Source organism: Gymnogyps californianus, chromosome 1 (genome assembly GCF_018139145.2).
Source record: "Gymnogyps californianus isolate 813 chromosome 1, ASM1813914v2, whole genome shotgun sequence".
NCBI classification, from domain to species: Eukaryota; Metazoa; Chordata; class Aves; order Accipitriformes; family Cathartidae; genus Gymnogyps; species Gymnogyps californianus.
This window is the reverse complement of record NC_059471.1, coordinates 146,938,155-146,960,452: the sequence shown is the minus strand read 5'-3', so window position 1 is coordinate 146,960,452 and position 22,298 is coordinate 146,938,155. Positions and strand designations below refer to the sequence as shown.

At 39.2% G+C, this 22,298-nt stretch overlaps 1 protein-coding gene across 1 annotated transcript in view; it reads left to right on the top strand.

Annotated features, from left to right (window-relative positions):
* Positions 1 to 22,298, top strand: part of PIK3C2G (phosphatidylinositol-4-phosphate 3-kinase catalytic subunit type 2 gamma) — a 205,113-nt gene that overhangs the window by 164,146 nt on the left and 18,669 nt on the right. Inside the window, exons 29-31 of the mRNA XM_050913293.1 lie at positions 2,982 to 3,090; positions 11,426 to 11,501; positions 18,925 to 19,019. Coding sequence (XP_050769250.1) covers positions 2,982 to 3,090; positions 11,426 to 11,501; positions 18,925 to 19,019 — 280 coding nt within the window. The remainder of the gene's footprint in view (positions 1 to 2,981; positions 3,091 to 11,425; positions 11,502 to 18,924; positions 19,020 to 22,298) is intronic.

Here is a 22,298-nt window from a genome sequence, read left to right as displayed (position 1 = left end):
GATTTTTTCCTGTGTAAGCAGAGCCCTTTGAGGGAAAATATATTTCTCTTTAGAAAGGCATAGACCTCAGAAACCCTGTAGTGAATTTCAAAGATAGTACTGGCCATTTTGCAGATAAATCTACTTTTAATAAAATCCCTCACAACATTTTCACTGCAAAAGAGAGTTCCAGAACTCACAGAGGGTTAATCTGTGTATACTGAAGCTGTGTCTAACAGCTCCAGAGCTTTATTATCATAATTCAGTCCCAGCAGTAACCTGTCACTGTATGATCTTTGCCCAAGACTCTGTTGAAGTAATTAATTTTATGATGTTTCTTTATGTGTATGTTCTTTAAGGTTAAAGTTTTGGTTTGTTTTCTAACAGAACTTTGTCAGTTTGAGGCTTTTCATGTATTCCAGATTTTATTCTAATAATAAAACCCCAATTATTTCGTTATAGGAAGTTATCACTGAAACTGCCATACTATATCAGACTATTAGTCTGTGTGTTACAAAGCTCCAGCTCTGGCCGATGCCAGATGCTTCAAAGGAAGGAAAAGCCTTGTTCCATAATGTAACCACAAAATCAGTTTGAAAATGTATGTTTTAAAAATAAGATGTCTAATATTACTAGGATAATTGGAACTGCTAACAGAAAGAACTTGGTTCTTGTTTTGTATTGATTCATGAAATTGTATATATTCATGTCTCATTAGGAGGAAATAATGCAATATCAGTCTGCTTTATAGAAGTGCTAAATACTGGCTATATCGCAAGAAACTAATGGCAAAAGCTCGGAGTTCTCACTGTCTGAAAATATGCTATTGACACGTAAACATTCAGCCCATATTTATAAGTCAAAGCACAGCTGCCCCAAGCAAGCCCTTGCACTGTAGCACCTCCCTCTTATTTGGTTTCAGACAGAGTATTAATTGTGTTTAATTATTGTTTTTTAAAAGGCCAAAAATCTTTTCACCGAACAAAGCGTTTAAGTGATGTAATTTATATACAGAATGTTCTTCAAGCTAATAAGTAGGAAGTGGAATCTGCTATGCAGAATGTCTGCACGTGGCACAAGTTTATATTTTTCTGATCTACTGAAGGTAGTTGCAAAGTTGCAAACCAGCTTGGGAAGTTAACCTTTTCTAACACAAGTGTGTCCGCAAGTGCAAAGTCATTTTCAGCCATAGGTGCAATTCAGCAAAAGCATGAAGGCCTTTTAAAGAAGTATTCAGTACTACCACAAGGTTCATATTGTCCTTCACTGCAGCAGAGTTATTGGTGCTATCAATCAGCAGTTTCTCTGTCCTCTGTTCGGCCACTGTGCTTAGGATGCATCTTCTGAGGGCCCACATTTTACAGCCAGAGTCCTCTCTAGTCTAATTTTAAGCTGCTTCCGAACAGATCCTCCCTAACATCTCTTGAAAGAAGTCCTTTTTGTGCCCCAGAGGAACCCAGAACATTCACAGGCTATCTGTGTGCCAAATGACCTGGGCTCTATTTTTATCTGTGCAGCTCATATATGTCATGATCCTGGGTCATATCACTTCCTCTGCCTCATTATGTGTCCTGCCACTGTAATTTCGTGACGCAAGAATTGCCTCTTACTATTCATTTGTACAGCGCCTGAGCCCTGATCTTTCAGTGCTATAGGCAGAAATAACCAAAAGGTCATACATACATACAATATGCTGCTATCATCCTGGCCCCTTGCTGTTTTAATTGCAGACTAAGTTATACCAGTGCTGATTCTTCCTCACAGTATTACACAGCTGCCTTTCAAAAGGCCAGCGAAGTCTCTCTTTTCAGTATATTGTACTGCTGGATGGCTCTTTAGTCATTTGTCTGAAGCCTTCAGATATTTCTTGAGATCTAGTGGATAAACAAGGTTGTACCAGAAAAAAGAGGTTTGTAAACAAGACACAGTTAACTATTTACAGTGGTCGTGTAACGTGAAATACAACCAGATCAAAACTTCTACCTTTCTGTATCATATAGATTAGAGGACATAAAACGTGATATTAGTTATGAATCCCAATATTAGCAATCCATATCACAAAACCCATTACATGCAATTTAGCACAGATAGCTTTTCTAATGCTCCTTCAACCTGAGAGAGAAATAGTCCTTGTCAAGGCAAGATTAATATAAATTGATTATGTGTATCTAACCTTTTGACTGATCTAATGTACATTGTCTTTAAGATGCAAAGAAGATTCAAGTAAAAAAATGTGGGGTTTTGACATTTTCAATCACCAAAGCATTTGAAAATTGACATAAGGCCATTCTATGCATATGTGGTTTATTTACTAAACTGAAATGAAATTCATCATAATAAAAATTCAGCAAGAACATTGCTATTATTATTGTTATTGCTTTCATTGGGAATGATTTTGTTATAGTGACAATCATTTGTTTTCATATATTACTTTTATTATACTAGCACCTGAAATTACATATGGGATCGGGGACCTGCTCTGAAAAACTTATCTACACTCTAAATAGCTGGGGTAAAAAAGCAAGCAATGATGTATTTATAAAATGTCACATTTTTGCTGTAAGGCTTTGGTATTCAGTATTCTATGGTAAGGGTTTGTATAGCATGTGCCCTGGGCTGAGATCAGAGATCTGTTGTGCTGTGCACAGTGCAAAAAATGGAGAGGGTAGTGTTTTCCTGGGATCATAAAGGGCCAATTTTTTGAGGTATTTAGATACCATAAAATGCAAATAAGTGCCCTTTAGGGTTGGTTGTTTTGTTGTTTTTTTTTAAATTAATGATTTACACAGAAAAAGGGGTACGGCATGAAACAGAATATCAGCAAAATATTAGAAGAACCAGAGTCAGAGGGCAAACAATCCTCTGGACACTGTACCCATCCCTTCCCCTACCTGCAAAACCTCTTAGAAAGTGTTAACTTTCTTCTGTTAAGTAGAGCTGGAAATATTTTCAGTGAAGATTTCAGTACAAGAGCTATACTTACAAATATTCTTATTTTGCAGGTTTCCCCACTCATGGCATTTACCTTTTACAGATCTTGAACATAAAAGAGTGAAGGATTTGAATCTCTATCTGAAGCAGCTATTAAGTGGATCCAGGAAACTGGCTAATGTGAGCACTTCCAGTATTTATTTTATTTGTATATGACTTTTAGTAGTGTTGTACCAAAAGATTCAGGAAGCTTTCCATGGCCTCATTTGAAAAAAAAATAAATGACATAAATGACACGTCTTCTAATGCAGCCATTTTGAGATGGAGCCATTGTAGCATTCATCAGAACTTAAGACAAAGACAAGAATGACTGAAAAATCATTTATTAGACCTGGCAGGGCATTTTTCAAAAGAACTTCTCTTCCTTTGCTGCCATCCAAAAGTAGTGATTCACTGAATTTTTGACAGTAAGGAGTAGGTTCTGAGGAATGTAATGTCTATGAAAGGAGTAAATTTTGAAATATTGAGAAGTCTGATTTTGACAGTTTTTAAATGAAAAGTTCCATTCTTTCAGCCCAGAAATACCCTTCATTTCAAAATTTAGTTAACATGTAGAAGAAATTGTTTTTCAAACATAAGACAAACCCAGAATGTTTCAGTATTATCAGAATGATACATTGTGTCCATTAAAATCGGTGTTTTCTCTTCTTTTATTCATTATTGTTTTCTGAGATTTGATGTTCTCCTCCTGTTTCAAAATGGAAAGTTGAAATGGTAACAACCACTGACTCTTCATTGTCTGGCCCAGGACAAAGCCTTATGCACCTCAGCATCATAAAAGCCAGGGCCAAGAGCAACTAACATGCCCCACGCACCCCGGGAGGATGTTAAATCATTACGCTGTGTCACTTTGGAAGTTGAATGGTCAATTACTAGTAGTGACGTGAGGGTCTGAGAGAAAGGAGCAACTTCCAGCGACCAGCTGTTGTCAGGAAAGCTGTCAGACAGGCAGGAAGAAACAGTGGTTTACATTAGATCCTAGGCTTACGTAGAGGCTAGTAAATTCAAGGGAGCCAAGGCACGAGCTCGTGCGTTGACCCTGCTGTTTCACTGTTGGCACGTTCTCTAGCAGAGCTTGGGCCTCTGCCAGGTGGGCCATGTCATGTCCTGTGGCCTCAGGGCCATAGCACAAACTGGGGCTGGTTTGGTTTAATAGTGTATACAGTCTAGGATGCCAAAAGAGGGTATGACAGGATGTTTTTTCTCCAAAATTTCAAACATCTTGCAGGAGGAGAAAAAAGTTTGCTGCCTAACTATGTAACTTTCCCAGCTGTGACTGTGTAATGGAGATTAAAGGGGAAATCGTCCATATGTAAAACAAACAGGATTCTTATTAATATGTATATAAATTCTGTGCCGTGAGTTGAAATTGAGAAGATTTCCAAAGAGGATAGATAATATCTGTCTCACAGAGTTACACTTAATTTGGTATGGACAGCTGACTTGGGTGCTTGACTCCCTTGACTGACCTTGCCTAATGAACTGCATAAGTTGGGGTTAATTGTTGTGCAATTTCTGTCACTCAGGTTAGGGTCGTGGGTTTATTTTACATTAGCGCCTTTTGGTCACAGCAGAGATAAAAATGATGTAAGCCAGTGACCTAGAAATGAAGAGCTCTGTATCTTCTGCTGTGCTCTGGGCTGCTGTAAGGTACATGGCTTTTCAATTTGGGCCAAGCACTACTGTGTAGAAGCCTAATCTATGGTTGAAAAATTAGACTGCTTAAAGCCCTGGGACGGTAATAAAAACATTTCCCGGTCACAGGCAGAAGCTCTCTTCTCCCTCCTGCTCCATGGTCTGTGAATGGCTAGTAATCAGCCAGAGCATGCTGCCTTGCGATGGGCTTCCTGATGCCTTTCTTCCTCCCTTTATGGTTCTGCAGCATGCACCCATGGAGCTGGGTAAGTTCTCCCAGCATGTTGCTGCTGGGGCACTGGGGCGCAGCCACGACTAGAGTATTCAGAGGGAACTGTGGACAGATCTGCTTGTGGACGTATGCTGGTGTAGCTCCGAACCAGCTCAGTGGGGCTATTCAGACATGCTGGACTATGCAGTTGCTGAAAACCGTTCCAGTCTAGTACAGCCTATAGCGCTGAACCATGAGGAGAAGAAAACAACTTTGTGCCTAAGAGGGCTGCACAGCTACTGGTGTGCTGGACTTGGAGGGCACAATAATAAATGGAGTAATGAGCAGATTGTTTTTGTCTGTAAAGTGTTATTGCATGGGGAAAATCATCTTGCTTAACACCATGCAGCTAACCTGCAATTCTAGATGATAACCTTTAAAGTTATTGATACTCTATAAACATTGAATCATTATTTTTACTTCAATATGCTTCTCCTGCTGGGAGATGGGAGAAATTTAGAAAATACTGACGTGTTCTGACCCACTTAGAACAAGGAGACCAGTCAGTGGGTAATTTCCTTTGTATTCCCAGCTGAAGGCTTCTTTTTTACTTTTCCCTTTGGTATGACTCTTTTAAAAGTGTCATGGTGTCTTCTTGGTTTCACTCTGAGCAGAAAGCCAAGTTAGGAGGCTTTCTTGATAAAAATAAATACAATTATTTTGTCTCTCTTCATGCCTTGGACAACTTTGCAGTCAAATTTGTCCTTTTTCTCAAATTGCTAGGGAGCCTGACCGAAATCATTTAGTGAGTTGTCTGTTCTCAAGCATTACCAAACTTCCTATGAAATAGTAAGTCTATGTAGGAATAAATAATTAATTCAGAAATTTGTGAAGAAATCTTGTAAGAGCAGATGCCTGTAGAACAGGGTTCCCTTTACTTTCTTGACACAGTAATTTCTTTCTGCTGAATCGTACCTGTACGGTATCGTAGCTGTATTGTAGCTGTACCATATGCTGGAGTATTGTCTGAGATGGAGAGAAGACCTTTTATTTCATTATCAAATACCCTTGCTATCACTGTAAACACATTACCCTGATTGACTAGACACCATTTTCAGCTCTGAAAAGTTTAGTCCAGTCCACACAGGACTGACGACACACTTGGTTCTACCAATTAAGTAATTGAAAGTCCTAGAAATAAAGAAAGAACTGGATTATATCCAAATTCCTTCCTCAGTTGTGGCTTAAGTGCATGCTTTTTAGTCCAGACTAAGTTCTGTTTATGAAAATTGTGTTATAATTAAGAGTAGATCAGAATGTCACTGACCTTTTCTGCTAAATGGTTTGAACGAAGGAGGAGAGGTGGAAAATAGTTGCCTTCTCGTTTGCACCATAGCTCAAATGGAATTAAATGTTTCTTTAAACCCTGCTTTAAAGAACAGAAACTTCAAGCCGCTTTTCTCTACCTCTGAATTTTAGTATCAGATCCAATAAATGCAGAAACATCAGCTGATGGAGGTATTTGGTGTTGGGCCAGTTTAAATGCTTAAACGTGCTCATGCCCGTCCCTATTCAAAGCAGTTTTTTAAGTCTGTGGTTTACTTTGAGCATAAGCCTCATTCATTGACTTCCTCTTAGACATTCATTGAAGAGTTGCCTAGAATAGGAGTGCTTTTCCTAAATTTGGGTTAACACTCGGTTATAAATAACTACACCAGCAGACTATATACATGAACAACAAGCTATATTCATTACTCAACCACTAAAATGCAAAAGTTGATGCACCTTCATTGTCATATTGAGTCATTTTGGACAGGATCAAAAACAGGTTTCAGCACCTTTTTTAGTTTCATTCTACTCCTCCCAAACCAGTGGCAATATATGTGATCACACCATAAGAATATTTAGTTTTGTGCCAGTTGCACCATTGTTGACTGGCTCATCAGCTGCATGCGGTGAAATGCCTGTGTCTTCTAGATCAGCAAGGCAACATACTAGACAGTGTTTAGATTGCTGGGGTTTGGCTTCATTAAATGGCAAAACAACCAACTGGTGCCACCAATAAGAGGTGAAGCATCAAGAAACAATAAATTGAAGGCTGGTAACATGGAGGAGGACAAAAATATACATTATCAAATTATAAATCAAATCTGTGACAAAAGGCAGCTGCTGCTGACCACTTTTACATTTTTCTCTATTTCACTCTTAACTCCAACTGAGTGATGGGCTGAATGGAGATTGCAGCCTAAATCTCATAATATATCATTCAAATTAAGGATGCCATAGTGGCTTGTCATTTTGCTGCTGTATTGTAGGAGGGTTGTACACTCCCTGGGGACACAAAAGCAAGGTAAGGCTCCATTAATTTAGTCTGCTCTTGGCCCTGGTGTCAAACAGCAGATTCACAAAGCTGAATGTCTTCATGCTCATCGTGAAAAGACAGCTTGCACCTGGCTTGGGCATTACAAGTGAAAAATCTAAAACTGAATCTAAAGCAATATTTTATATAGCAACCATGTGCATTTGGTACCATCAACCAGCTGGTAACATTCTATGGATAATCTTCCCATCTCTCATAATTTAAAAAAAGTGGTATTTAATTTGTGGATATTGTTATTGATAACACAGCTCAGACACTAGATGTACATGCTGATCTCACAAAACTACATATCCTTAAATAAACATATGTTATTTGTCCCACATCTTTCACATAGATTGGTTTTGTGTGCAAGTTCAGTGGGCTTGGATGTTTGAGGGAGTTTGTTTATGATGATGGAGGGGCTTGGCAAACGTAATAGTAAGTGCAGGTGCACAGTAGGCTAATCAGTAAAAAGAAATTAAGTATATTGGGTTTTGACTCTATAAAAATTTTCTAAGTATCCAAATTAACTAAGGACTTTGGAGCCAAAGATAAACCTAGTGCAAGCAGGTAAACAAGCAGTGACAGTGTATCAGCTATGGATAGGTTCTATAAACAGCTTTATGGTGACTTATAGGCTGTGTAAAAGGGCTTTAAAGAGGATATAAATGGAAATGATTGTAAATTATGTTCGCTCATTTTCAAGCATACTGTGAAAACGAGGACCACAGCATTGTTCTAGAGTGACTAATGTTTTACACTATAAAAGTAATCAAGTTTGATAAGAGCTTCCCATTTTTCATTTGTACTTTATTCACTGGCGCTACTTGGGATTTGCAGAGATGAGAAAATAGCTCCTGCAGTGCCCATATGGAGGTACATAACGCAGTGGTACAAAGTGCACCCGAGGTACATGGGTCCCTTAAACTCCCACCAGTCCTGTACTCCTGCAGCAAGGCATCCAGCAGAGCCAAAATGGGGAGGGTTCAAAGTCCTCTCTTTTCCGCTGTCCCTTTCTGAAGTTATAATAGCTGCAGCAAGGTCAGCTTTTTCTGGTTTCTTTCTTTCCTGCTGATTCTCCATCCTGTCAAAAGTATAACAGGTGCATGGGTGTTCTCTGACCCCAAATCTACTCTAACACAGCTGAAAAGAAAACTGAAAGCAGAGGAGAGGGTGCTTTTCTTTCTAACAAAATTAAATCTGGCTTGAAATCTTGCTGTGTTTCACTAACAGCAGAGTGCTTTTCTAGTTAGTCTCTGATGGAGAGCAGTAGACAAATTCTACTGTGCTACAGTGGTGCAGGGCTGTGCCAGCTCCCCCGATGCCACTGAAATTGCTTTTTCAGTTGTGTCCTAGTGTAAGTGAAGGTGGGATTTGTCCCTTTTGAGTTTAATGGCTGAAAAAAGGTCATGCGTGAGTTCTAGCCAGACCAACACTGATGCACCCATATATACCTGGCTGCTCCCCAATAGGCTAACGTTATTGAGTGTCCTGGAAAAATATCAACATTACCTATTAAAGATTGTTGTCTTATTAGGTAAGAATGGTTAGACAAATGATAGGAGGATTTCCTAAAAATCCCTAAATGGGCAGTATTTTAGGGAATTTCCATCTACCAACTTAAAGGTAAGAATTCCAGGGGAAAAAAGGGTAGGTGAGTGCTTGTGGTCATCCTCAGTGCCTGCCTATCTGCCAAGACTGTCACAGGGTCTCTAAGACCCACCTATGGTCACATCTTTGTTACAACAATTGCTTGTTTAGAAGCGGACTCTATCCACCTAAATACAGTGCGCTTTTGATCATACATATGTTCAAAGCTCTGATGTGCCTGTTTCTATTTAGCAGTGTAATTAGATGCATGCTTAACTCTAAGCATATGCTTTAGACCCATTGACTGGGGTCCAATTGATTGAAGTCTCATTGATTTAGGAATCATCTGAAAGTTCAGCGTGTGCTTTGGTGGTCTGCTGACAAAAGGTGAACTTAAGAAGGTACTTACACACTTTGCTGGTGGAAATCTAAACAGTGGACTCCTGCAGCAGGCAGATTAACATAGTTCATGGAGAAATCGCTGTTTTATGAATAACAATGTGCAAAATGCTTATTGCCATAAACACATAGGAGATCTCCCCCATTGCTTTTGAAGCACTTTGCCCTGGATAGACTGCTACATCTGCCCCTGCAATGTGACCAGTTCAATTATGTTTTTGCATTCCATTTGCCAACATTAGCCTTGCTGCTTCCCCACATGCTTCAATACCTGTTGAGTACAATGGACACACAGACAGGGAAAGCTTTGAAATCAGTGCTGTGGCACCAGCAGTGTACATGCCTGTCGTGTTCATGCCTGATGTAAGATCTGCATGAATTCCACTTCTGTACTTAAACCAAATGTCACTTTTTTTCAGTGTTGTCTCCTTTAGAAATGAGAATTTGGAACTATCACCTGAAACAATCTTTGCACCTCCTGTTTACAAACCTCTCTGTTCATATATTTCCATTTATTGCTGAAAGAGTAAGCAGAGAGGAAGCACAACGCCAAGCTGCTCAGTGTGGAATTTATTTCTCTTTCAAGTCAGTTAGTGTATCCTTCCTTCCACCTCCTTCCCACTTCTCTCAAGATCTTTGAACTCGAAGGGCTACTTAAGTTTCTCTGCTTATTTTCATGCTGTCAAATAAAGGCTGAGCTGCCAAAAATATACTCTTTCAACCCTTGAGATTTCCTACACTTGGGACTTGTGCTGAAAGAGCAAATGGAGGTCCTGCAGGGAATAACTCAGCTGTTTAAAGCTACTGGAAGCTGAAGCAGGTGTATGGGCTTTCCCCCGTAAGCTGTCTTCATGAGATGAGAGAATAATTAGTCATGCTCAGAACAGACAGGTATATTGGCAGTCCACTGCTAATAGCTTAAGGATTTGTCATTCAATTCAAGGAAAACAATTCTGTTGGTTTATCCTTTTTTTTTCCCCCTGATTTTTCTCTTAAAGAAAATACCAGTGTGGGAGGAAAAACTCCAAACAGTAGAATGAAAAATAAAAGGCAACTGCTAAAATAAATCCAGATTGCTAAATCTTATCTCTATGCTGAACATACACATCTTGTTCCTCTGTCTGCTGTAACCACATTAACTCCTCACTAGCTGCATTTATCACTAAACCCTTCCTTTTCTTTTTTCCTTGCACAAATCATGCCACATCTTGTCAAATTGAAACAAGACAAATGCTACATGAAGTACATCTTGCTGATAAGAGACACGTTATTTTCCATGGCCTGGAAAAAAAACAACAGTGACATTTTAATGCTAGAATCTGAAAAGTTTCTTGTTCTACCCATTCATTACAGTGTCAGTCCAAGTAACATCAGTATGAATGTAGCAATTCTAACCATCTTAAAGAATGGCCGTTCTGAAATACGGCTTTATGAAAAAGCTAATAAAATGCAATTACTGTCCACCTTTGATTCAGAATCATTAGAGTCCATTTCAGAATTCACATTTTCATTGCCTTGCACAATACTCAGATCTGGGGTTTTGGTTTATTGTTTTAATTCTCTACAGCTGAATGTAACTACCTGTTATATATGTTCACTAGAGCAGTACAGGTCAGTACATAAAAATAAAAGTTATAGTGCAGTACATAAGGTGGATTACTCTTTTAAACAGGGTGGCGAAATATGATCATCCTTTTCGCTCCCTGTTGCTTTCTGGTAGGAGTTAACTCCGTATGGAGCTTTTCAGTGTGAGTGTCCATTAAGCCGCCATGTGAGGGAGGTATGCACAATATCTAAGCCTCAGGGAGGCACACATTAGGTCAGATGCTTGGAGTCAGTCCTATGCCAAGGGCAAATTTCATGCTGACTACACAATACGCAGTAAAGATGTTCTCCTGCATTTGTTTCACAGATGGGCTGCTCTGTAAAAGTAGTTGCAGCTGCTAATACATATCTTGAGACACTGGAGATCAAGCAAGAATGCAAATCTATGGCCCACGTGGCACATTGCTGTTTGGAAGTGTGTTGACAGAAAGGGGCCACGTAGGCACCAATGCAGCATCCCGGAGCCAGTGCTAAGGGGCACCATTGTCTTCCCAGTGCCTGGGGTCCTTGCCCATGATCAGAGGGGAAAAGCTCCCCTTTATCGATAACTCCAATATACACATTAGAAACCTACCAGCAATCTGCTCGGAGGGGAATAATTTAAGGAACAGAGCACAACATATGATACTCCCTAAAGTATTTTTATTTTCTTTCAGAATGAGCTTGTACTCAGCTTCTTCCTGAATTGGTCCAAAAATACCTTGGCAGAAGATTCATCATCTGTGACCTTAGGTATGTGGATTACCAATCTTATTTGTTTTCTAAGAAGGACTTCTTTAATAATATTAAATATAATAATGCAAAGGTGAGTCTAAAGTGTTTAGGTGGCTTTTTTTTTGAAGATCTAAAGATACCAACAAATAATTCCTGATTTCTCAAGGTCTCTGAAAATGTGTTATTAATGTGACCTGTAGCTTTCTTTCACTTTGACATATTCTCCTCAGCCTTGCTTCATTTCTTTTTGAATAAACATACCTATATGCAAAGTAAAAGTTCATTTACACAAACTGTGGCAGGTTTCTTGTTTTACAAAACAAAATCTTCAGAGAAGAATTTGGAGTAAAGGATCTGAGTCATGACAAAGCACAATGTGTGCTTGGACAAGCGAAGAAAATCAGGAATGACTTCTAAAGTAATTTTCACAATAAGTGGAGCAGGTAAATAACAGAACGTTATGTTAATGCCTAGGCCTACATTATTAATGATAGTAGTAATTCACTTACTAAATGAGATTCTGCAGTATTTAGCCTATCTAAATACTTAACCTATTTCCATCTTTTGTCCAGCACCTAATTTAATCTAATCTCTGGCATTACAACATTAAAAGCCAAAGCATAAACCATAAAATGTAAACTGTGAATGTTTATTCTTTTCCACTGCACTAGTTCTGAACTGAAAATAATCTTCCAAAGTCAGGTTTTTAGGCAAAATAAAATCTCATGAAGAAGCCAGCAGCCGCACTCTGCACCACAACAGTTCAGCTGGTTGTTATGTGCTCCAAGTGGTAGGATAGTTTCCAAGATCACCAGTTATCCACATTTCAGAAAGGAGTGCAAGTGTCTCTGCATATTTAGTTTGCACGTCCATTAAGTTAATTTAATCTCTCTGCAGACAGAGGCTTCATTATCCCTTTTGCTGGGACCATTTTTTTTAATCCATCAGAACAAAATAAATCCCATTCTGGCTTCTCAGCCTTTGGAGGATTCCCCCTGTGTAGAGTTTATTTGATTAGGGCATGCCATTATCATATTGAATCCATTATGACTACTGGAAATTACTAATGGTTGCTCCAACTTTTACAAAGGAACGAGGAGATAATGCAAAGATGGCCTAGGTGTTAGGAACATACAAGGCTAAATCTTGTCACAGAAAACCCAAACCAGAGTTCAAATGTAACATGTAGTCTGGGTCTGTGGGCTGCCTCTATCTGTAGACTCTTTAACCAAAGATGCAGACATGTGAGAGTGAGCTGAGGAATAAAGGAGTTAAAGTCCCAGGTCTTTAGAAGGATTTTGACATTTCACTAATATTTAGGTGCCTAATTATTACAGAGAATCTGGGTGTAAAAGTCTTATGCAAAAGCATGAACTGAGTCTGTAATAAAGTTGAGAAATAAAATACAGCCTCATAATTCCTACAGTGGTGTCCTGAGTCAATATAGTCTGAAGGGTGAGCCCTTTATTTTTGTTGTCAATTACATCAAAATCAGAGAAGAGAATAAAGAAACAGAGGTAAGAATGTGTTTAGTGGGTGTTTGATGAAAGCTATGTGACAGGTAACCCAGTCTGCTGGTTCGCTATACAGTCAGTGGAAGGGAAGGTCACAACCTGGTCAGGAGACATTAATGTGTCTCTGGCCTCAAGCACTGTGGTTACAGAGGGATTATTTTTTTCCTGCTCAGGAACACTGCCTTTTAAAGTTTGGACACTTCAGTTCTAGACTCAGGGCAAAACCTTTGTTTAACACAGGAAAAAAAAAAAAAAAAACAACCAAAAAAACCACCTCCCTTTGGCCTAGAAAATTCATCGCTATCATTTATTGATAGAATACCAGTAGGACACAAGGTCCAAATCAGTACCCAATGAGTTTAGTCTCTGTAAAAACAGAGAACAAGAATAATGGGCTGAATTACTCTGGGTATGGCACCACTTCTGGTCAGCAAGGAAGGGAATGCACCTGGTCGACAATTGATTGCAGTGAACTGTGGAAGTAGGTGAGCTTAGCTGTAAATGAGCTAGCTCAGCTATCAGAGGAAGACCAGCCATGCATGTGCTAATTACCCATCTGAAAAATTATTTTCATATATGTTAGTCTATGCTTCGCCCCTTGTTGTTGGAGTTGGGCTGCTGCCATACCCTAGCTAGCTCACTTAGATCTTTGCTGCATGGCATTCTGCACCCTATTATCATCCGTCCTGTGGAAGGAGAAGACACAAGTCCGGCTAAGGCAGGAGGTGGCTGATCATGCCAAGGTGCCAGGTAGCAAATAAGGAGTTGCTGGGAAGAGCACAGTGGCCCTGGAGGCTCTTGTTTGCTGGGGTGCCCTGAAACACTCTTGATTTGAAAGTAAGCCCTGTAGTAATGCCATAGTCAGTCTGGGGCAGGAACTAAGTTCACTGAGGCTGCAGGAGAGAGACAATTTCCATTAAAAGAATACATCCTTCCCCCACAGCTTTCATTGCTTTATGAGCTTATAAGGGCCTTAATTTTTGCCTTTTTTGAAGAATAAGTCGGGTTTAATATGGCCTGTAGGTTTCCATGAATCTGGTGATTTCTCTCTCAGCCTTTAAGCAAACAAATCATCTGTCTCTTAGTTAGGATCAATATAAAATAAAATGAATGCCCAATTGAAGCAGGTTATGAATTTTGATCAAGACAGCATCTTTCTCTTACACTGCTTTAATTTGTAAATGTTGTAGGTAATTACACTTACTAAAGTAAAATAAAAATTAAAATTTATGAATTTGTACTGTGCTCCTAGCAATGAAGAGATTAAAAATCAGTGCTAAATTTACTTTGACATGAATACTGATTCAGTACTCCCAGTGGGATGAATTCTGAATTATACTGAATATTGTCAGCATTTCATTATACCAAACTCACTACAAGAGAGTGAGAGCAGATATCGGGAATGATTTCACAGACAGCCTTTTATAAAGGCCCTTTAAAAAAAGGAAGAAAGAAAATCTATCAAAAACATTTTTATATCAATCTTGTTTATTTTTCTTTTCTTGAGTTTATTTCTCCTGAAAATATTAATAATTCAGACTGTTTTGCCGAAGTTATGAAATCATGAAGTCTTTCCTATTGGTTATAACAGTGCACAACCCAGGTCCAGTTGTAGCATGTTTGATTAATGCTCCATGCATTTCAGTGGACTTCTGTCCATTTAGTGCAGTAGAGAAACTGGCTTCGTGTCCTTCTAAAGGAAGATCCAAACTTTCCAAAAAAACTGTCATACGGTATGCCTCTCCATGTAGAATTGCAGTCCTCATGAATAGTCCCTGAGGAGAGTAGGTTATTTTGCTCACATTACGTAGTGTTTCGATCTGCTGCAGTTGCTCATTCTCGATGTAAAGCTTTTCCCACAAGTTGCATTCCTACTTTAGTTGCATTTAGGCTGTTGTGCTGGCCATAAGCAGCTCTTGCTGGCTTGCAGGACGAAACCAGTGAGATGATAGTCAGTTAATGTATTTACAGCTGACTATCTGAAGTTGGGTGCATTGGAGGCTCATAAAGCCAAGCTGTAGCTAAAGCAGGCAGATGGTTGGCTTGGGGCGTTCAACCCTGGCCCTGGAAAACCGAACAGGTTCCAGTACCCTTTGGTGCCAGATGTCAAAACAGGCTGTCACCAAGAAGAAATATCTAAGAAAAATCTGAGGGTGCAGAATACAGAATAATACTGAACTCCCTAATGGTAGTGCTGTGACACTTAGTTAATTAGCGTTTTCACATTGCTTTGCAGTCCACGTGTGAAATGCAATGTATTATTAAATTATAGTTTCCCTATTGATTTTGTCAGTCTTCTGTGTAGCATCTTCCTCGCTGTTTATATTTCTCACGCATTGTGCAAAGTGTAATACAGAGCTTATTTTAAAATGCTGCTAATGAAAACATTGCACAAATGATAGAATATAGAGCTGGTAGTTCTCCAACATGCTAGAAAAGACCATCTAGATAAAGAAAAGAACTGCATACTTGACTACTCTGAAGATCATTCCACCTTCAGTAGAAATTTGAACACTAATTGCCTTAATTTTGTCATTCAAAAAGAAGAAAGGACCCACAGCTTTCTGGTGTTATTGTACTTGATAAAAGAAATTATGAACTGGCACAGTGTTTGAGTTTTTCTGCAGTAGGGATTGGTGGCTGACTTCCACTGCAGAGTGCTGGGACACACAGGCACAAGTCATATAGAAAAACGCTACGAGTGCTCCAGGGTCCTCGTTTGGTATTTGACAGCTTTTGCATTGACACCAGTGAGCGAAGAATCAAACCCTGGGAGGGAAATCTTGCTTCAGCTGAAGTCAGTGGAGCTTTGTCCTGTATCTACAACAGACCAGCATCTGATCTTTGCCTATAATGGAGTGCAAGTAGAGCATGACAGTTCCTAAAAATGCAGGGCCTGAGCTCAAGTCCATCTGCCCAAGCTGGATAGACTGGAAGTAATTACTGTATGTGTATTTTATTATCATTTGAAGCTAAAATCAGCTAGGCTTCAAAGAGACTGTGATTTAGCACTGAATGTGGGAAAACCTAAAATATAACAGCTGAGTGTAGCTAACTGTCTTTTCTATCACTTATATTTCATAATAAGTTTCTTCCGTGTTTATCAGATTCCCTGCACTCTGGTTTTTTTTCTTTACCTTCCTTTTCATTTTTTTTTCCATTTGTGCTCAATTTATTGCATAGCAAGAGCAAATCTTTTAGTAATAGCCATGCCCATAGTGTCTGTTTCAGACTTCATTTTATATACTCAATTAGAAATATGTTTTCCCCTCCCATGTTTTTCATTATTTTCAGCTTGGTTAGAAACTTATTTACATTTTTTTTTTTATAAATGAAAATGCCAGCTCCCACAGAGAAGTTCCTCGGCTCGATATAAGCACTCACACTATAAAACTTAAGTAATGCAGAAAAAAGCCCTGGTAGTGCTGGGAGGAAAGAAAAGGCATGGTGTTCAGCTGAACTATAATGATGTAATTTAGCCTCTGAAATCTGTCGCTCTTGCTGAACCACTCAGGATGACCCACAGCAATTCACAAAATTAACAGAGCCCCGCAAGTGAATTGTGCCCTTATGTTAAAACACGACTCCCTTTGTGTTACACTGTCTTTAATGCTCTAGGACTCTACCTTCCCTGTTGCAACTTAAAGGAAAAAGGCCCCACAACTTAAAAAAAATATGGTAAAATGGCTTTGCATGGTGGGGGCAAGAATCGATTTTGGGGGGCTTTTTGTTACCCTGGAAAGAACTCGGCATTGACTGGTTCATGGAGTTTTCATCCCCTATCCCTCCCTGTCCTTATTTGCATACAACAAGAAATGAAATAAGGTACAGTCTTGCTAAGTGATCTGTCAAAGTTCATAAAGGAGAATAACAAATGAAGAACTGCACCTCGGTCTTCTAAGTCCCAGCCTAGTGATTTCTTCATAAGGTTTCAATTCTTCAAGAGTCTGTTTCAGGCCCTTCTCTAATTAGGATGTGATTAAAAATGTATTTTTGTAGTCTCTAAAGGGAAGAAATTGGGGGTGGATTCATATTCTAAAATTCCAGTCCAAGCATCAGAAACTCAGAAGCGTTGATATCCAGGCTGCCTGGAAAATTTATATTATGGCAGTTGTATGTACACACTGTGTTATTTTTAATTCATTTAAATTCCTTTCCTTAGGAAAAATGGCAATTGCACTAGCTCTCTGGCTGTCAATAGTACATGACACCACTGTAATTCTATCTACTTAGTGGTTATTTTAGCCTCTGTTCACTCCAGAGGTTACACATTTGGTTTCTTCAGAAAAATACAGCCAGCGTGGCTTATTCATTATAACTTCCCCTCTGCTGCCTCCTCTGCTGAACAACAGAGTAAAGGCTGAGGAGAGGGAGTTTGATTTCTTGCTCTTACAACCCTGGCTGTAAGAGCTCTGGTGCACGTGTAGAAAAAAGAGAGCAAGAGCGCAACAGAGAGTGCACAGGTGTCTGCTGAGGCTGAAAGGAAGATGTGGGAATCCTGCCTGCTATTGAGGATGAACAGTCCTGATACTCTCTAAAAAGCCTCTTCTTGCTAGTGCATAACCCTCGCGTGTGATGGTAGTTCTTTCATTCTCATCATCCTTTCTCATTCCTTCCGCTTCTTAAAAGATATGTTTCTATTTAAAGAATTAATTGCGACTATATTGTCTCCTGTCATTATCTCACCCTGTGTTTAAGGCTGGTGTGTCAGTGGTAGATCTCAATGTGCATGCAGGGGAGCAGGACTTTTCTGTCTGAGGTCTCAAGGTCAGCTACTTCTTTAACAGGAAGGCGGGCAGAACAGAGCCCAGCTCATGAGAGGTCACTATTTTGTTGTAAGGTTAGCAGGATTGAGTTCTTAATTTTCCGAGTGTAGTAAATATATAATACTGGTTGTAATACAGCTTTGGTCTAATTAAATGAAGCCCTGTTTGCATAAGTAAAACCAGGCTAGTTCACACAGGCAGTGTCTGGACTATCTTTGATGATGACCCTGTGGGGAGAACCCCAGGTCTCAGACCAAGCGGTGCAAAATGGCTCATGTCCACCCTGCTCAGGCTTAACACTGCAAAATAAGAAGGTCAGATGTCGAGGAGAGGTTGTTGTGTTCACCATTACCTGGTATACTGTGGTAAAAGCCATCTGTATTTTCTCCTCTGTCTCTGTAGGGCAGGTAAACCACATTACTTACCCAACTTCAAGGACACACCTTTTTGGCAGTGAAGACAGCTGGCTCAATGCCTCCAGCAGAAAGAAGGAACAGGATATGCTTAGTCATTTCTGCCACATTATGAAACTGATTCTTCTGGCTTGGAAACTGAAAAATTTTTTTTTTCAGTGGGAATGGGATCAAACTCTTTAAATGTATCTTAGTAGAAAAATCTATGAAAGCAATGCATTGCATTAAAACCAGCCTGGAACAGGAAAAATACAGAATGAGGAAGGGAGAATTTATATGTGATAGATATAGATGTTGTTTCTGTAACAGTTGTTTTGGAACTGGTCTGGAAACTTGCTCTTTTTTTCTTTTTTTTTTTTCTTTCTGCTGGGAACTGGGAAAAAAAAAAATTAATCCAATGTTTTTAACCAGACAGAATTGCAACAATACTGACTAGTGTCATCAATGATTGCCAACCCCCCCCTCAATTATTTGTTACTCAAGCATAAATTTCCCACTGAAATTCAGATTGATGGCAATTAGAAAACAAAAAATCTCACTGTCAATGTATAAACAGGAAAGAAAATGAGCACTGCATGTCAGACCACTTTCTTCCATCACACTCCTTATCTGTGTTTTCTAATTTCATCCCTGATTTAAGCACGCAATAGGTTCTTTTTCTGTATTAGTTCCTGTGTACTGCAATATTTTACAAATATACTTCCACTGAGCTGTTAACTAAAAAATCAAACTATCTGGCCTTTTTTAGGTCCTCAGTCAACCGATCATAAGCCTGGAGTACAATTAGTCATATCCTACGAGAGCACCCATCTGACAATAATGTTGAAACACATGAGGAACATTGTGAGTATTTTTATCATAATCTGTAACTTGTAAGTCCTTGCATTTGCACAGTACTGTGAAAACATTAATCCTCAAACTTTCTTTCTGGGATAACTAATTTTAACTCAAAATAACGATGATGCTCTTCTGTCATCATTTAAGACTTTCTTTCTTCCTTTGAGCTCACTCAATATGGTTACAGGTATGGGACAGATAAAAAAACTGGGTTTCCTTAATGGCTGGTAAAGGCCTTTTCCAGGCCATACAGAAAACCAGTTCTGATGACTGTTTTGGCCCTTTCAGCTGACACATTTTGATACCAGTCGGACATAAGGCATAATGCAGCGGCATGACTTTTTGCAGGATGTCAGCCTGGTGTTATTGATTGATTATCCATACATTTCTTTCAAGTCTGGCATGACTGGTCTATGAACAGGGAAGAGCTTGGCAGAGGGAGTAGTGGTGTATTTTAAGAAGCAATGTCATTTGGTGGGGTGATGCTCAGCTTTGTGAGATGCTCTCTGTCACACGGCCAAGTGGTAAATGCTGTGCGTTCCTGGAGGCAGACTATGAGAGGGGGAAGCTGGCAGTGCTCCCGCAGCACAAGACAGGTGAAATTGGCTGATGAGGATGTCTTGAGAGATCTAGCTGGTGCTGTGTGCGATTTCTCGGCTGAAGCAGCGTGTCTGCTGTTTCATAATGAGTCCGGCCACCTAGATGTGCTCTTGAATTCCCAGTTGCTCAAGTCTCAAGTAATGGCTGTGGCAAAGAGATCCTTCACTACCTTTGTTTAGCTAGGAGATTAGAGCATTTATTAACTGTTGCAGGTTCTCATTGCATACACTGATGCCGCCTTCATCCCAAACTGGATTGGAATCGCTTTCCCTAAATGGGGCCAAACTGAGGAGCTTATGTGAGCACCAGCCAGTAATAAAATGAGGCTGAATGTTTAATTAGTTGTATAAGACACATGAGGCTTAGGTAGCTCCAACTGTTCTCTGTTGGCCACTCTGGCTTCTGATTTGCAATTCAAGCATGTTCATTTTGGTCTATAACATCCAATAAGTCTCTGTCCTGAGAGACTTGTCTTTTGTTTCCTGTGTGCCACCTTGACAGGTGAGATCAGCCTCCACTGACAGGTCCAATTTATATGAACTTTACCTTCAAGATATAGTATAAGACCCTCTTTATTTTTTCTATTGTGCTTTTTAAAGCTAAGTGACTTTGATAAACTGGTAAAGTTCTAGTTGGTGAGAGGGGTATATTTAAGTGATTGCCATGCTGATGATGTCACTGTGAGTTCAGGCAGGTGATGTGGAGATACACAGAAACAGAGCCACAGATGTTGGAAATAGTCTTTCTCCTTGTTTCCATCATTTTTAGTGTATAGGCTCCTACCAGTGTTCTTTAACTTAGAAAATTCCAGCCATTTAATTAAATGAAAATAAATTACAGCATAGATAGCTGTGTATAGCAAAAATAAAATCCAGGGTTCAGTTCACTTCATTATGGAAAGGGACAATACAACTTTAAGTTATTATCTAGCTTTTGAAAGCAGGTGACTTAAATCAAATCCATTTTAGTGAGTTTGCAGAGGAGTCTTAGGAGTCCAATTCAGTAAGACTAGCAATGATTCATGACTGGAAAATAAGGTCATTGTTTTAGCAGCCTAAATTAGGCAATCATGTTTTTAAATCCTGGGTTTCCAATTCCTTCCTTCCATCTGGCCATCCATCCATTGTCATCTGATCTGAAATATGAAATAGTAGTGCTTTGGGGTACTGTGATACTGGACTGCCTTCAGACTAGTAACCTATAACAGAAAGGTTCTTTATCCCATTAATAATCTTCCCAGTTTTCCAGTCATATAGATCAATCTCTCTGACATGCTCTCTTTTCTTTTTCCTTTCCTCTGCTTTTTTTTTTTCAATTGAGCTGAACAGGGGTTTTAAAAGTATGCCAAGATCATATCTTATTCAAGACACGTTAAAGCTATTTCAGGTATATTCAGTCTTTTGCAGAGTCTCACTAATTATATTTTAGTGGTTCATCTGTGCAGAGATTACTTTGCTATCCTGTTTTATTTCATAATTTATAGTAAATAATTTTTGTGCTGCTCTTCCCCATTTAATTTATCTCTTTATAGAGATTTTACGATGTGTTCAGATGTGAAAATAATTGTAATGGCCCAAATTAATCCCAAATGTAGCTTCACAGAACTGACAGGAATTGTGATAGAGACTTTTGATCCATGTAAATAAATTTTATTTACTATTTGTGTGGGTTTACTTCTAGGGGTTTTAATAGGAGATCTAGATCCTGTTGTGCAAATCCTATACTAATATACAATGCACAAGAGAATGGTGGTGTTTATAACACTAAGGAGATGGTGTTGTTTATAGCCATTGTCAAGTGTCACACAGGTTTTTTAAAGGATGAAGTCGAAGTAGTGCAATGCTATAGCTTTGCAGGTTTTTTTCATGAAGCTAATCCCATTCATGTGGGATGTCATACACAAAAAACACTATAGGAATTGAGAGAGCATTGGTCTGGTGCACACCTGCCAGAGGACTGTCTTATGTGGGTGCATGCATGGACTTCACAGTGCAGGCACTTTTGATCTGATGCATCCACATGTGCCAAATTTGCTGCCAATGTACAAGTCAGTCAGCCCTAGATCTGCTTCAGAATGTCCTCTCCCCTGTCCTCTCATCAACATTTCAGTCATGTGTTACAAAAGCCAGTCCTGCTTGAAGAAAACTATCAAAAATGCTTCAAAGACCAACAATGGAGAAGAACAGCCTTGTAGAGTTTGCGACTGGAAAGGACCATTAATCTAATCTAAACTCGTGTAAAGCTCAAGCTATATTTTTTCACTGAGAAAATACTTGCATCTAGACTAGCAATGCAGATGGAGAAACTGAACAGAGAGATGTAAGACTGGTTGCAAATGTATGTCTGCGGTTTAAGACTGTGGGTGCACAATGAAGACGAGTTCTGTTAAACAGTATTTATAAGATACTAACAATGTTTCAGTCTCAAGATTTTCCTCAACGATTCATAGCTTTATTTGAATCCTGAGATTTTGTAAGTCAGGTGACTCACATCACACTCACTGCTTCTACTTATGATTTGAATGGCATCACTATGACTGCTGAGGAAAAAAACTTTAAATCCAATTTTCAAAGACACAAAAGCCATGATGCTAATAAAATGCAATTTTCCAAATATACATAGTATATAATTTTAAGTCAGCCTCTTGGGGCATTACTTGCTCCACTCAAATGCAGACAGTACAAC